The following is a 14,541-nucleotide window of genomic DNA, read 5'->3' as shown; positions in this document are numbered from 1 at the left end:
AAGGAAGGAAGGAAGGAAGGAAGGAAGGAGGGAGGGAGGGAAGGAAGAAGGGAGGGAGGGAAGGAAGAAGGGAGGGAAGGAGGGAGGGAGGGAAGGAGGGAGGAAGGGAAGGGAGGAAGGAAGGAAGGGAGGAAGGAAGGAGGGAGGGAAGGAAGGAGGGAGGGAAGGAAGGAGGGAGGGAGGGAAGGAGGGAGGGAGGGAAGGAAGGAAGGAAGGAGGGAAGGAAGGAAGGAAGGAAGGGAGGAAGGAAGGATAGAGGTTAGCCAGGTGTGATCTGTTCACACTGAAGCTATGTTAGCTTTTTATAATTACTGCTTTGTTTTCTAGATGCTCATTAACCATCTCTCTCTTTTTCATATAACAAACATTTACTGATTACACCTCCCCCATTAGCAGTCTCTCATAACATAGTAAAGCAATTAAGCAAAAAACACAATACAGTGACCTCATCTGAAAGTGTGTACAATATTCCACATATGTAGCACCATCCCCAGCTCCCTTTTTTTAATTAACAGAAATATATTTTCTCTTTCTCCCACCCCACTTATTGTTGTTGTTGTTGTTGTTTAATCATTTTAGCCATGTCTGACTCTTTGTGACCCCATTTTGGGATTTTCTCAGCAAAGATACTGGCACAATTTTCCATGTCCTTCTCCAGCTCATTTGATGAGGAAACAGGCAAACAGGGTTCAGTCACTTGCCCAGGATCACACAATTAGTAAGTGTCTAAGGACAGATTTGAACTCAGGTCTTCCTGACTACAGGCCCAGCGCTCTATCTACTGTACCACCTTGCTGCCCTCGGGAGGCAAGGGGAAGAGAAAAGATGAAGCATATTATCTACTTCCTCATAGAGAGATAACGTACTCAAAGTACAGATAGAGGCTTTTTTTTTAACATGGAGAATCTGGGAATTGTTTTGCTTCACTACACGTGTTTATAAAAAGAATTTTGTTTTATTTGCTTTCTGGGAGTGGGGAAAAAATGCAGATCTGAACATTTGTTTTTAAATTAATTTTAGTAATAGAGAAAAACAAGCTTCTTGTAATAAATATGCCTGCTCAAGCAAAATAAATTTCCTCATTGAGTGTATATAAAAATATATGTCTCACTTAGCACCATAAATCTGTCATCTCTCGGTCAGGAGGCGGATAGAATATGTTTCATCATTGGGCCTCTGGAATAATGGATGGTCACTGTATTAATCATGGTTCTTATAGCTTTCAGGTTGTTTTTACAATGTCATCAACCATCTTTTTAATTAGCTATTCAAGAATTTTCTCAGGCAGGCCAACTCACTGGTCAATTGTCTGCAAGACTGTTCCCTTTCAGGACCAGAGGCCATAGTTCTTCTGGGCTAGGTGGCAAATCCATCAAGGGAAGCTAACTCCTCTCTTACTGTCCCCTTACTTATCCTGGATATCAACTACCTATTAGCTATTTTTGTTCTGCCTTTTCCAACACAAAGATCATTCTCCTTGACAGAAAAAACAGAGGGGGTGGAGGGAAGGGGGGAGGGGGAGAGAGACAGAGAGAGGAGAGAGAGAGACAGAGAAGAGAGATAGAAAGAGAGAAAGAAGGGAGAGATGGAAGTCAGAGACAAAGAAAAAGGAGAGAGAAAAACAAAAGGAAAGAAAAGAGAAGGAAACAAACATTTTTCACAAATGTAAAATAAGGTTCTTAATCACTGATGCCACTATTTTTCTGTCTAATATTCAGGCACCCTGAGTTTGCAGGTAAATCTAGGGCCACAGATTTAGAGCAGGAAGGGAGCTCAAAGGACCTCTAATCCAATCCTCTCATTTGACAAATGAGGAAACAGAGGCCCAGAAAGTTTAAGCAATTGGTTCAAGCTCTCACGGCACTGAGAGGCAGATTCTCTGGGTCTTCATGCCAGTTTCTTCTTGTTCTTCCCAGCATTTTTCCAGTTTGGTCCTGGAATTTGCTTTGAATTGTTTCACCTACTTTGATATGAGAAAGGTGACATGAGAAGAGTGGGAAAGGCTTTGCCCAGAGTTCCAGGCACTCGGCTGCAGCTCTGTGTGATCACAGCTGACTTACCCCTCTTTCCTGCCCTCTGCTTCTTTGTTCTGTTTGCATCTATAGGGCCTTGTAAAAAAAGATATCTGGGGCATCAGAAGATCCTCTGGATGGGCAGCCAAATGGTACAGAGTGCTGGGCCTGAAGTTAAGAAGTCTCATCTTCCTAAGTTTGAATACAGCCCCAGACACTTACCAGCTGGGCAAGTCACTTAACCCTGTTTGCCTAATTTCCTTCACCTGTAAAATGAGTTGGTTAAGGAAATAGTAAACCCATTACAATATCTTTGCCAAGAAAACCCCAAATGGGACTGTACACAACTGAACAACAAAACATGAAGGAGGCCCAGTACTAGGCCCAGGGGCCTTAACAAAATGTTTCCTTCCACAGCACACCTCACTACTGTGGTGTGAAGGAACTGATTGATAGGTGTCTTAAGAGTTCTAGCCAAGTAACACTTCAGGCTCAGGGCTGCTTCCTGGTACATTAAGCCTGTCTGGGTCTCCCTACAACAGCCCTTACTGAGATCTTTCACCTAGACCATTATAACAGCCCCCTAATTACTCTTCTTGGACTTGGACACAGCTAAAACGACTGAACAACAACAACAAAAAATCACTTTTCCTACCTTAAATCTGTCCCCTCTCTAATCCATTCTTTATGCCTCTGCCTAATTTATCCCTAGATCAGATCTCACCTCTGTACAAAAACCCCAAACCCCTGGTCTTGGCATTCAAAGCCCTTCTATAATCTTGATACAACCTACCTTTCAAGTCTCATGATATAACTAACCCTTTGTGTACTCTAATTTCAGTCATACTTAACATGTTGAGTCAGCTAGATGGCATAGTGGATAGACTGCTGGGCCTCAGAATAGCTATGTGACTCTGGGTAAGTCACTTAACCTCTCAGTTTCCTCAACTGTAAAATGTAAATAATAACAACACTTACCTTTCAAGGTTGTTGGATCAAATGAAAAAATATTTTTAAAGTGTTTATCGTGGTGTCTTAATAATTGCATGTTTCCTTCTTCCCATAATAAGCTACTCTCTGGCCTCCATTATTACTCTGCTTTCTACCTTCTCCTTGCCTTTGCTTTGCCATCCTCCATGTCTGGATTGTTCTCTCCTCCATCTGTTGAGGTCCCTTCTTTCACTGAAGACTAAATTCCTCCATGAAACTTCCCTCCTCAAAGATATCTCTCTCCTCAAATTCTTCACAGCGTTTTGTCCCTCTTCTGTGTGCCCATCTTCCTCTCCCTTGTCTGATAGTCACTTATGTTCATGTCTTCCCATCTCCCCCACCCCCACCCCCATCATTAAAGGATAATCTTTTGTTAGATGAAGTTTCACGTCTCTCTTAGTCACCCCATGTCTAACAGTGTCTAGCCTGTAGGACAAACTGAATAAATGTTTTGTGTTTAGGAGATGCTTTAGCTGGGGGTGGTTGACATCACAGGCAAACCAGCTATTTACTGCTCACTGAATCCTTCACCTTTGGAAAGTGTGTGGAGCCTCTCTTGGCTAACTTCTCCCTAAGCAGGCCCATCCAGTGTGATTTATCCTTGATTAATACCTCCTCTCTACCCCTCACTCAGGAAGAGACTGGCTTTCAGAGAAGACTAGAGGTAGTGAATTTGCCTGAGGTAGCTGCCTAGAGGAAAGCATCTCAGATTCTTTACCCACCAAACCTTCTTCCACAATTTAAATATTAAATTTTTATTTGACCTATTTTATTTAATTTTTTAAATTTTATTATTAAGCAATCGATGTATTTATTATTTATTATATGAATTATAATTATATCTAAATTATACAGATTTATTATGTAAATTCATTGTTTATAATATTAATTAATTTCATTAATTAAAATTATTTAATTATAACCCTGTTTACTCAGGGTTAATGGTACAGATTCACATTTTCAGTTACTCTCTTGGGAGGTTTTTTATTTTTTAATAATATTTTTATTTTTTACATATGAAGACAATTTTTTGCATGTAAAGACAATTTTTAAGTTTTTTTTAATTTTTGAGTTCCAAATTTCCTCTCTCCCTTCCTTACCTCCCCCTCCCTGAGACAGTAAGCAATTTGATATAGGTTACACATGTTCAATAATCAAAACATATTACCTTAGTAATCATTGTTGTGAAAGAAGATACAGACTCTTGGAAGGTTTATAAAAGCCAATATATCACTATCAATAAAATTCTTTCTCCTTTGGTTCAAGCCACCAACCAGGAGAAAGCCTGATACTTTGGGCGGAGATTTAAATATGATAATAATCTCAGTCCCTCCCAGAATAATGCTGTCTTCCAGGAATACATTTCCCAGGAGCGTGATGACAACCTAGTTTCTGAAGACTTCTCTCTGCCAGCAGAGATCTGTCTCCAAAAGCCTGTTAACATCTGAATGAATGATGGAGTCCAGCCACTTCTAACCCCAACACAGACAGCAAGTGCTCAGCTGAGATAATGGAAGCAAAGTTCTTTATAGATCATGATTAATACTAATTATAATTATTATTATTTTCATTATTTTTTATTATTAGTCTGCACTCGCCAGGCCTTCATTCCCCTATCCCTCTACTGCTGTCCTGCTGAGCTATACAAGAGTGAGCTGGTAAATGTTTGACAACTAGGCTCTAGGAGAAGTGAGAGAGGGCAATGTACATACATATACACACGTGTTTAATTTGCATCATTGACACTTTCTTAAGTCTAGACAATTGATGAAATAATAAATCAAGCCCAAATTTGTGGTAATTGAGGATTTCTGAAATGTAAATACTCACACCAAACATTTAGCAATGGGATCTCCAAGCCTCTAGCACACCTTTAACTCCCAGCAAGAGGTAAGAGCAGCTGAAGATTCCCACCCCCACCCCATCTCCGCCAGCTTCATCAGTGTAAATATAAGTTGTCATGGTGGGGACTTCCTCCTCTACACTCCTACCTCTAAGCTCTACATTCCCAAGGTGAGTCAAAGGTGGAATCTGAAAGAATAGGATTGCAACAGCAAACCCTTTCAATCCTATTTCCCTCCCTTTTTGTTTCTATTCCTATTTCTAATACAGGAGACTACAATAGAGGAGGTAAGCCTAGGCAATCCTTTTGACCTCCATTATTATCTCTGCCATATCCCTAGAGTGTAATCCTATCTCCACTGTGTCGGGTACCTGCCCTCTCCTCCAGTCACTGACAATAAAAAAGGCTCATTAGGTCTCAGTTTCCTTGTCTATAAAATAAATTTAATTATCTGTAAAAAAAAAAATCTGTGAAATATCTGTAAAAAATTAGGAGTTGGACTGGGTGGTCAATCAGTTCTAGATCTGTATGTGCCCTATGTTTGCAGGGAAGGGAATTTGCTATGCTATTTGATTGTCCTTTGTTTGAATTAATATGTTCTTTGGCTGGGCAATGAAATTAACTGCATAGGTGCTTGCTGATGCGCTATGTTTTTTTTTTCTTTTATAATTGAGATTTTATTAGTTCATTTGGTAATCAGTACATAGACACTATAAATAAATTGTACATTTAAAAAATGCTAGAAAACTGTAAAAATTATGTAGTTGCAATCCTTTTCTGAACTGTTATTCCAGTGACTTTCTTACTTTAAGTTTGGAGGCAACTCTCCCTTAAAAAAGTTATCAAATACCAGCATCCTGAATGTGGATGAGGTATCAGGTCTTTTACAAAGCAAAGTTTCATTAATTCTGTATTTGATAAAACTACACTCATTATACACATTTTCCAATCTTTTACAGCACATTAACGAAGTCACTGGAAAAAAATTGTACCACCACTACCAAAGATGACAATGTCACAATTCTGAAAGGGATATCCAACACCAGGGAGCAGTTTTATTTAGGAAACAATTGTACCGAAAGACAATATGGATACAGATTAGTTAAAATAAGAGCTTTAAAATTTGTGGTCACAGCTCCAAATTGCTTCATTTAATATGATGTCAAAACTGACTATGGAATGTTAAGCCAATGCACAAGACACACACCTTCCTAGTCAACATTCTAGTAATTTCTGGATGTATTAAAACAAGCAAAGAAAAAAACAAACCAACAACCAGCACATGATTTAACTCTTTGAACAGGACTCCAAATAAAGCCACTTTATATTGGCTTATATTTATCTAAATGTTTTAAAAAATTAATGTGATGAGGTGGGACTGCCTCCTTCTTAAAAATGTGTTTCTAGAGCTACTAAAAAACTGGCATTTAGAAAATAGTTGATAAAAATATTCCTCTGAATTGTCGAGAAGGGAGGTAACAGGGACAATTGTTAAAACACTTGGTATAAGATGTTATTCAGATTTGGTTTCTTTCTCCCCTGCTGAATCAGACTGGAACCTCTTCATTTTTAGTTTCTCCATTTTCTGCAGGCAAGTCATCTTTATTCTCCTCTTGGTTAGCAGCTCCTGCTTGTTTTCCTTTTGCTCCTTTTTTTTCCTTTTGTGTGAACTTTTTTGTTCTCAGATTTATCCTTTCCAGCTGTCTTTTTGGGCTTAGCTTCAACTTTAGCAAGGACTGGTTTAGCTGACAATCTGGCGGACCTCCTCTTGGGCTCCTCCTTTACTTCCCCTTCTGCAGAGTTCACCTTCCTCTTGGGCATCTTGGCTGCGAGTGTGGATCGGTTCCCTCTCCCCAGACATGGGTGAGTGCCGGCGGGAGCTACTGGGCTCGAGGGTCGGAGGGAAAGGGCTGCGGATGCTTCTTCTCCAGCAGGGCTTCGGGCTCTCGACACTCCTCCTCCCACCGCTGGGCTGCCTGGACCCGCAGCCAGAGCACTGAGCTATGGTTTTCCATTAGCGCTGACTCATAGACTGCCTGGTGGCTTTTTGGAGCCCCACATCCAAGATGTGTTCCAGGTGCTACATTTGAACTAAACCTGAAGGGATTTAGGTCATGTTGTCTGCTTCCCACCACCACCACCATTTCTATACAAGAGAAACTGGTTTACCGGGAATATCATGTGAGAGGATAGAGTAAGAAGTAAAGAAAGAGAGTCACAAAAGGACTCATGCAACCCTAGGAGGAGTGTGTGGAAGGAAGAGTTTTACCACTACTGGAAAGGAATGACATATCTGGCCCTCTGATAGAGCCACCTCATCCTCCTTCATGGGCTAGGTCCCAGCAGTCCATTTGCCTGATGTATCAGAGCAATGTAAGGCACCCAACCCCACAAAGTACAATTCACTATGAGCTAGGAATGGTTCTGCTTAGCCCCCTGATATCCTGTTCTAGATGCTGGCCCTCTTCCCTTTTCTCAGTTTCTGCTCTCCTCCACCACCTTGCCCTTTCTAAGGATCATAATCCAAAAACAGGGTTATAGATTCCAACAAAGTGCTCAGAAGCCAAGTTATGGTTTGCAATAGGGAAGCTTTATTAGGAAACAAACATCGGGTAGGGAGTAAGACATCTCACAACTCTGGGCAGAGGTGCAGGCCAAGGGGAGTCCAGGGCAGCCAAAGGAGCAAGCAGACGGGACCCCTCCGTGGAACCTATTCAGCCACCACAGGATATTGCCCCTGGTGTTCTCAGTATTGTCTGCTGGTCCTGACCTCCAAATGGAATGCCACGACCTCCTCCAGCGACTACCCGCAAGTAGCCCAGGTGGAGGTGAGAAGGGAATTTCTTTCGGAGTCTGGTATCTCTTCTGGGACCCTGGAAAAGGACAGGAAGAAAATGGTTAAGAGAAGAGAGGAGACTGTGTTCTTCCAGGACCCAGCAGGAGGCTATGGGGGCAGTGGGAGGGCAGGGGACTTAAGAGGAGGGAAGGAAGCTGACCAGGAAAAGTTTGGAAGGGGCACAGAGGCTCACTGGAGACAAAAGGCTCACAGAAAGGGGTTGGAGATCAGTGAAACTCTCACTTTACAGATGAGGAAACTGAGGCCCAGAGAGATGGACTCACTTGTCCAAGTACAGGGATGGCAGAGTTGGGGGCCAGGAGAGTTTGTTTCAGAGGTAGGGAGCATGGAGTTTAGCCAATGCAGCCACTTCACTAACTAGAAATGGCATGAAACCCTTTTTTGAAGCCCTCTCATTTCTGGGTAACCGTTCTCACCATGTGAATCATGGCTGCCACTCTAGGACTGGAAAATGGAAGAGCTAGAGTGGGAGGACTTGACGCCTCCTGAGCTGCCTCCTGAGCCGCCTCCTGAGCCGCCCCCGGAGCCTCTGCTTCCACTGCCACTCTCTCCACCGTATCCGCCTCCACTTCCACCGCCGCCGCTGCCTTTACTTCCGCTTCCGCCGCCGTACCCACTGCCTCCTCTTCCTCCACTGCCACTCTCGCTGCCATAGCCGCCTCCACTGCCGCCTCCACTTCCGCTTCCTCCGCCGTACCCGCTGCCGCTCTCGCCGCCATAGCCGCCTCCACTGCCGCCACTGGTTCCGCTTCCGCTTCCACCTCCGTAGCCGCTGACGCTTTCATCGCCATAGCTGCCGCCGCTTCCACTACTGCCGCCATATCCACCTCCGCTTCCACTTCCTCCGCCGTAGCCGCTGCCGCCTCTGCCGCCACTTCTGTCCCTCCCTCCACTTCTTCTTCCTCCATATCCAGAACCACTATAAAGAAAGAAGAAAAGGTGTGAGCTTATGAGTGAGGCCTTCCTGTAGGAGAGAGTGGGAGCTATGCAAGACGTGGTGCATTAGCCCCAGTGACGCTCCCCACCTACAAGATTCTTGGGAACTAAGGCCAAAGCCTAGGCCTTGGCCAGTTCTTCCCTTAAGGATGGAAAAGAGTCATGAACCGGGACCAGGGACCAGTTAGATTAGGCTCCTCTCGGATGGAGAAGAGACACACTAGGATCTCTTAAGTTCTCCCTCTTCTAATGCTAAGGCCACGAAATCTTTCAAACTATGTGTTCTCCTCACCCGGGCTTATGTTCCTTCCTCCCTAGGGGGAGGGAGGTCTGACTTCCACTGGTCATCTGCCCCAGGGATAATGAGCCTTGAAAGACAGGAGCAAACCCCCGACATTCCAGGCCTCCCAGCCACCTGGCATCCTGGGTGGTCTTCCTATCCTACCAGGAATGGTAAGGGAGGGGGAAGTAAAGAATTAGTTCTGAGCCACTTACACATCCTGCTGTCCTTCTTCCAGCAGGTCGCGGTAGGTAGCAATTTCCTGCTGTAGTCGCACCTTGACGTCCAGCAGGTTGCTGTACTCCTGATTCTGACATTCTATCTCTGCCCGGACTTCACTCAGCTGGGCTTCCACTTCACTGATTTGGGCCTGGATCTGGGCCAGCTGGCTACAGTACTGCCCCTTCATATCCTCCAGACTCTTCTCCAGGGCATTTTTCTAGAAAGTGGAAAGGGAGTACAGAACATGGGTGGGAAGGTATGTTGGAGGGTGGAGGGATCACTGGGAGGTCAAAGCTGTGTCCATTGGGATCTCAGGACAGGAAACTAAGAACTGAAGGCACCATTTGTGGCTGGACAGGGGATGAATATGCTCAGGTACCTCCTCTGATATCTAGGGATTGCTCGTCCCTCTTTCCCAATTTCCCCCAGAAACTGGGGTCCAAACCACCTACCATGCTGAGCTGGGATTGTAACTCTATCTCCAGGCTCTGGAAGTTGTGTCGGGTTTCAGTCAATTCCTTGGTGCTGGTCTCTATCTGTTGGCTGCTAGTTGTCACTTCTTGGCTTATTTGAATCATCTGTAAAACCCAAAGTATTATGGAGATGAGACTTGCCAGTCTTCAGGCCCCGGGTTGTGCCAAGGGCTAGAGTGCCCACTCCTAGTGCTAAGGCCACACTGGGAGGCACCAAAGGGAGAGAGGGAGGGAGGATCTCTTCTGAACTCTGGGTTGTCTGATTAAAATAGTTGAAATGTTGTAGGAAGGAAGCATGTTATAGCAGGACTATAGCATGTTATAGCAGAATAGCTAGCCATCTTTGGGGTCAAGAAGACCTGTCTACAAGTCTCTCCTCTGACACATTTGTCTGGCTGCATTCCCCTAAGCAAGTCACTTAGCATCTTGGTGTCCCAGAAAAGTCTTAAGGAAATAATAATAATTTATATGAGATGTCCTAAAGGTCTTAGTGCAGTTTTAAACTCACAAAGCTTAAGACTACACTAAGGTTTTGGAGAAATCCTGTAGAGTACTTTCCAAAGTACTTTATATACATTAATCTCATTTGATCCTTAAAATAACTCTATGAGCTAAGAGCCACAGTTATTATTATCCCCATTTTGTGAATGAGGATAATACTATGTATTATTAACCCCATTTTACAAGGGAAGGAGTGCCCAAGCACAATTCTGCCCAACCTTCTCAGCCTAGGCTTGGCATTCTCCCGTCATGGATCATTCACCTGGCTCTCGAACCGATCCTCAATATCCTTTCGATTCTTAGAAACAAGCTGCTCATAATCTTCACGCATGTTATTCAGGACCTGGGTCAGATCCACACCAGGAGCAGCATTCATCTCCACACTGACATCACCACTGTTCTGCCCAGTTAATCCATTCATCTCCTGCCAGGAAAGAAGGAAGTTCAGGAGGCAGGCTAGGTAGTTTGAAAAGGACGTCTCCTTTCTTGCACCTTTAACTCTCCCCATTTTTTGAGCCCTACAAACAGGGAAGATCATAGGACTGGAAATCCAATGTTCAGCCATGCTATCTAGGGCAGATCTCAGGAGGCTGGGCTAGTGGTCACCTCCACCCACCTTATTCAAAAGCTCTCCCTGGGGAGAGAAAGACTTAAATCCCCTGGTCCCCCTGGTCCTGGGACTGTTGAGTCCTTCCTGGGTCAGCCTCCATGTACTCCTCTTTCCCCTTCCCAGTAAATCCTGTTGGCTCAGCTCATGTTGCTGTGAGCCAAGGAGCCTACCTCTTCATGGTTTTTCTTAAGGGATTGCATTTCATCCTGCAGAGTCTCATATTGCATCTCAAGGTCAGTCCTTTGCAAGGTCAGATCATCTAGTACAGAACGAAGCCCATTGCAGTCTGCTTCCACTCCTTGTCTTAGGTTCAACTCCATCTCATACCTACAGCACAGGTGGGGAAGACAGGCAAAACGGGGCTCAGGCAGGTTAGAGTCAAGTAAGAAGGATAGAGAGCTCCACTCCAAAGACTGGGAGACAACATGGAAAGAGGAGACTGCCTCCTTCCTGGTGGCCTTCCCCTTCCAGAATCATCTCTGCTTTTTTTTTAACCTTTAAAGAAAAGCCCCAGAAGAAGGGTAATAAAAGGATCATGGTGGGAGGCACATAAAGAAGGGCAAGGGAGAGGAAGGAAGAGGAAAAAGAGCTAGTGCTTATATAGTCCTTTTAAGGTTTTGCAAAGCACTTTATATGCTATCTCATTTGATCCTCACAACACCCCTGGGAGGTAGGTGCTATTAATGCCCCCATTTTACAGATGAGAAAACTAAGGCTAAAATCAGTTAAATGACTGGTCACACAACTAGCGAAATAGGATTTGAACTCAGGTCTTCTTGACTCCAAATCCAACACTATCCACTAGCCCGTCTAGTTCCCTGATTGCAGAAAGAGGTAAACAAAAGTCTTACTTCATCCTGAAGTCATCAAGTGTCATACGGACATTGTCAAGATCAAGGATGACTTTGTTGTTGTCTAATGTCTCATTGAGAATCTGAGAGAGAGAGAGGGGAAAGTGTTAAGGGTCCTCCTTTCCTCCCCTCCCCCATTATATCCCATTGCTGGGAGGGAAATTGGACCCTAGCAGAACCATAGAACAGGAGTCAACAGATCAGTCTCTTTCTCCTGCCTTCACAGGAAAAGCTCAGAGTAATCAATGCCATTAGCCTCCTGGGTTTTGTCCCAGAATTTTTCCTATCTTTACCTGTTCTACTGTTGCCCCTCAACATTAAGAGATCCAGTATGGGGGCAGCCAGGTAGCACAGCAAGTAAGAGTACCAGTCCCAGTGTCGGGATGACCTGGGGATCGAATCCGGGCTCAGATACTTAGCACCACACCCAGAAATAACTGGTCATGTAACTTTAAGCAAGTTACTTAACCCCAATTGCTTTAAAAAAAAAAAAAAGAGCCAGTATATGGGTCTGGATCTTCTAACCCAACAAAGAGAAGAAAGATCCCTTTAAGAGCCAGAGAGGGTTGTGGGAAGGAGACTATGGCAAGGTGTCCCTTTCCAAGAGATTACAAACAAGAATGGAATAGCAAGACAGAAATATGCTTGGGATACTTTCATACCCAGCACCTAAGCTATAGACTGCAAGTCGCTTTGGAGTACAGCCCTTCCTTGGATCACACCTATAAATCCACCAAATTCCTCAGACTGGACTTCTCTCTTCTGTTACATGAGGGGGGGGTTGGGGGGGGAGGGGAGGGGAAGTGCAATGGAAGGATAGACTCTAGTTTGTTTCTGATAAAATTCAAGTTTTCTGACAGATGAGCTTCCTGGCAATGATAAATATGGTCATTGTCAAAGCCATGGAATCCAATCTGGCTGGGTATGGAGGAGATGATAGAGTCAGGACATGTGGCTCAGCATAGCTCTAGACCTGGAAGGGAATGTATTCCCTCATCTCTACCTCTTTTTTTCCTTCAGAACTCCACTCAAACATCATCTTCAACACAAAGCTTTTCCTACTATTCTGAGCTACTATCCTAATCCCCTCCACCCCCAAAATTTCCCTTTTAACTTTGTAATATATTTTGCATGAATTTATATACATGTCTCCTCCAATAAAATGCACACTCCTTGAGGGTAAGAGACAGTTTTCTTCTCGTCTTTGTATCTCTAGTACCTAACAAAGCATAACACATAGTAGAGGCTGAGTAAATGCTTGTTGATTGATGAATTAGTGAGCAACAGACACTCTCTATGAAAACCCCTGAAATATTTTCCCTTTTCTCTATACTTTCTGGAAGGATGTTACTCAGTCCTTTGTCCTTCTAGTGACCAACTTCCCAGAGAACTACTATGGCAGCTACCCATTTGGGCCTTCAGCTCTAGAGTTATTAGTCTTTCTCATCTCAGTGAGACATGTGAGTGCAGAGAGGGAGAGAAGACATCACCTCCCGCTTACCTGGTCCTTGAGGTCATTGATGGTGTTATAGTAGTTTGAATAGTTCTTTCTGACTGATTGAGGACCATGGGTGTCATACCAGTTCCGAATCTTTCCCTCCAGGTCACCATTGCTATTCTCTAGGGAACGCACCTTGTCCAGGTAGGAAGCCAGTCGGTCATTGAGGTTTTGCATAGTAACTTTCTCTCCACCATTTAAGAGACCATCACCTCCTCCGCTACCACCATAGCCCCCCATGCCACCTCCAAAGCTCCCTGTGCCACCTCCAAAGCTCCCCATGCTACTGCTCCCCATACCACCTCCAAAGCCTCCCCCGATGCCACCACCAAAGCCCCCATAAGAGCCACTGCTAAAGCCTCCAGAACCACCACCATAGCCCTTGGAAGCACCATAGCCACTACTTGAGTAACTTCCGTAGCTGGAGCCCCCCATACCACCATAGGCACCCCCAAAACTGGAGCTGCCTCCACTCCGAATGCCACAGGATCCCCCAATGCTACCACCACCACCATAACTGCTGCCTGAAGAAAATCTTCCTCCTCCCATCCCAGAAGATCCATATCGGCTAGAAGAGGCCCGCATGCTGTAGCTTCCCCCTCCAGAACCTCTCAGACTTCCTCCTCCCCCGCTATTGCGGGATCTAAAGGAGTGGGATGAACTTTGTCTACAACTCATGATGCTGCCCCTAAACTTGTCGAGTTCTCGGAGCTGCTTCCAGAAATGAAGATACAAAGCTGCGGTCCCCCTGGCTTCTTATACTACCAGCAGTGGGTGGCACCAGCAGGGTGTTTCCCCTTCCCAAATCAACCTCCCCGTCCCTGCCAAAAACACTCAAGCATAGCAAGAGAAGTTTGGGATCTGGGAGCCGGCCGGAGCCCCAGGCAGAGCGTCCTGTGTCAGCCCAGGCCCCCGGCTTAACCTACTCTATTCTATTGTGTGGGATAAGCTGACAGATAGGCTGTCAGGGGCACCATAAATCATATCTGCTGCCAAGGGAAAATGGGGGGATGGGGAGGGAGAAAAGGAGAGGTGACCTAGATCCCGGGACTCCCCTTCACCCTGGTCCTGGAACACAGTGCACTTGAGATTAATGGTCTTGGCTAGGAATTCCTATGGCCCTAACACTGTCTCCCTGACTCATCATCTGGTTGCCATGCCAATTGCCCTTTGAAACAGATACTTCCCCTCATCTTCCCATCTTAAGTTGTCCTCTGTAGACTATATACTAAATGAAGCATGAAGAGAATTTTCACAATACCTTATGTGGAAGGAAGAAAGGAAGGAATGGAGTAAGGAGGAAGGGAGGAAGAAAAGAATGAAGGAAGGGAGGGGGGAAGGAGGAAAGGAGGAAGGAGGGAGAAAAGGAGGAAAAAAGGGAAAGAAGGAAAAAAAGGAGAAAGAAAAAAAAAGGAAGGGGAAGGAAGGGAGGGAGGAAAAAGGAAAGGAAGAAAAAAGTGAAGGAAGG

The 14,541-nt window shown here is 44.7% G+C and overlaps 1 protein-coding gene and 1 pseudogene across 1 annotated transcript; both read right to left on the bottom strand.

The window, feature by feature from the left end:
• Positions 1 to 5,880: 5,880 nt before the first annotated feature.
• Positions 5,881 to 6,782, bottom strand: LOC138145794 (non-histone chromosomal protein HMG-14-like; annotated as a pseudogene).
• An 800-nt stretch (positions 6,783 to 7,582) lies between these two features.
• Positions 7,583 to 13,831, bottom strand: KRT9 (keratin 9). The gene is made up of 8 exons (XM_069067735.1): positions 13,077 to 13,831; positions 11,576 to 11,658; positions 10,895 to 11,051; positions 10,377 to 10,538; positions 9,593 to 9,718; positions 9,134 to 9,357; positions 8,119 to 8,621; positions 7,583 to 7,718 (listed from the first exon to the last, which is right to left on the bottom strand). Exons 1-7 carry the CDS (start codon positions 13,749 to 13,751, stop codon positions 8,141 to 8,143), a joined length of 1,908 nt encoding a protein of 635 aa, XP_068923836.1. The 5' UTR covers positions 13,752 to 13,831; the 3' UTR covers positions 7,583 to 7,718; positions 8,119 to 8,140.
• Positions 13,832 to 14,541: the final 710 nt, after the last annotated feature.

Source organism: Petaurus breviceps, unplaced genomic scaffold (genome assembly GCF_028583685.1).
Source record: "Petaurus breviceps papuanus isolate PSGF00001 unplaced genomic scaffold, PetGlider_PUasm1.0 90750, whole genome shotgun sequence".
NCBI lineage: Eukaryota > Metazoa > Chordata > Mammalia > Diprotodontia > Petauridae > Petaurus > Petaurus breviceps.
The sequence above is the reverse complement of the archived record's forward strand: the minus strand, read 5'-3'. Positions and strand labels throughout refer to the sequence as shown.

Coding starts and splice junctions, on each gene's coding strand:
- KRT9 (XM_069067735.1), bottom strand. CDS start 13,751: ATGAGTTGTAGACAAAGTTCATCCCACTCCTTTAGATCCCGCAATAGC. Junction 9,358..9,592: donor TACAATCCCAGCTCAGCATG/GTAGGTGGTTTG, acceptor TCCACTTTCTAG/AAAAATGCCCTGGAGAAGAG. Junction 8,622..9,133: donor GAAGAAGGACAGCAGGATGT/GTAAGTGGCTCA, acceptor CTTTCTTTATAG/TGGTTCTGGATATGGAGGAA.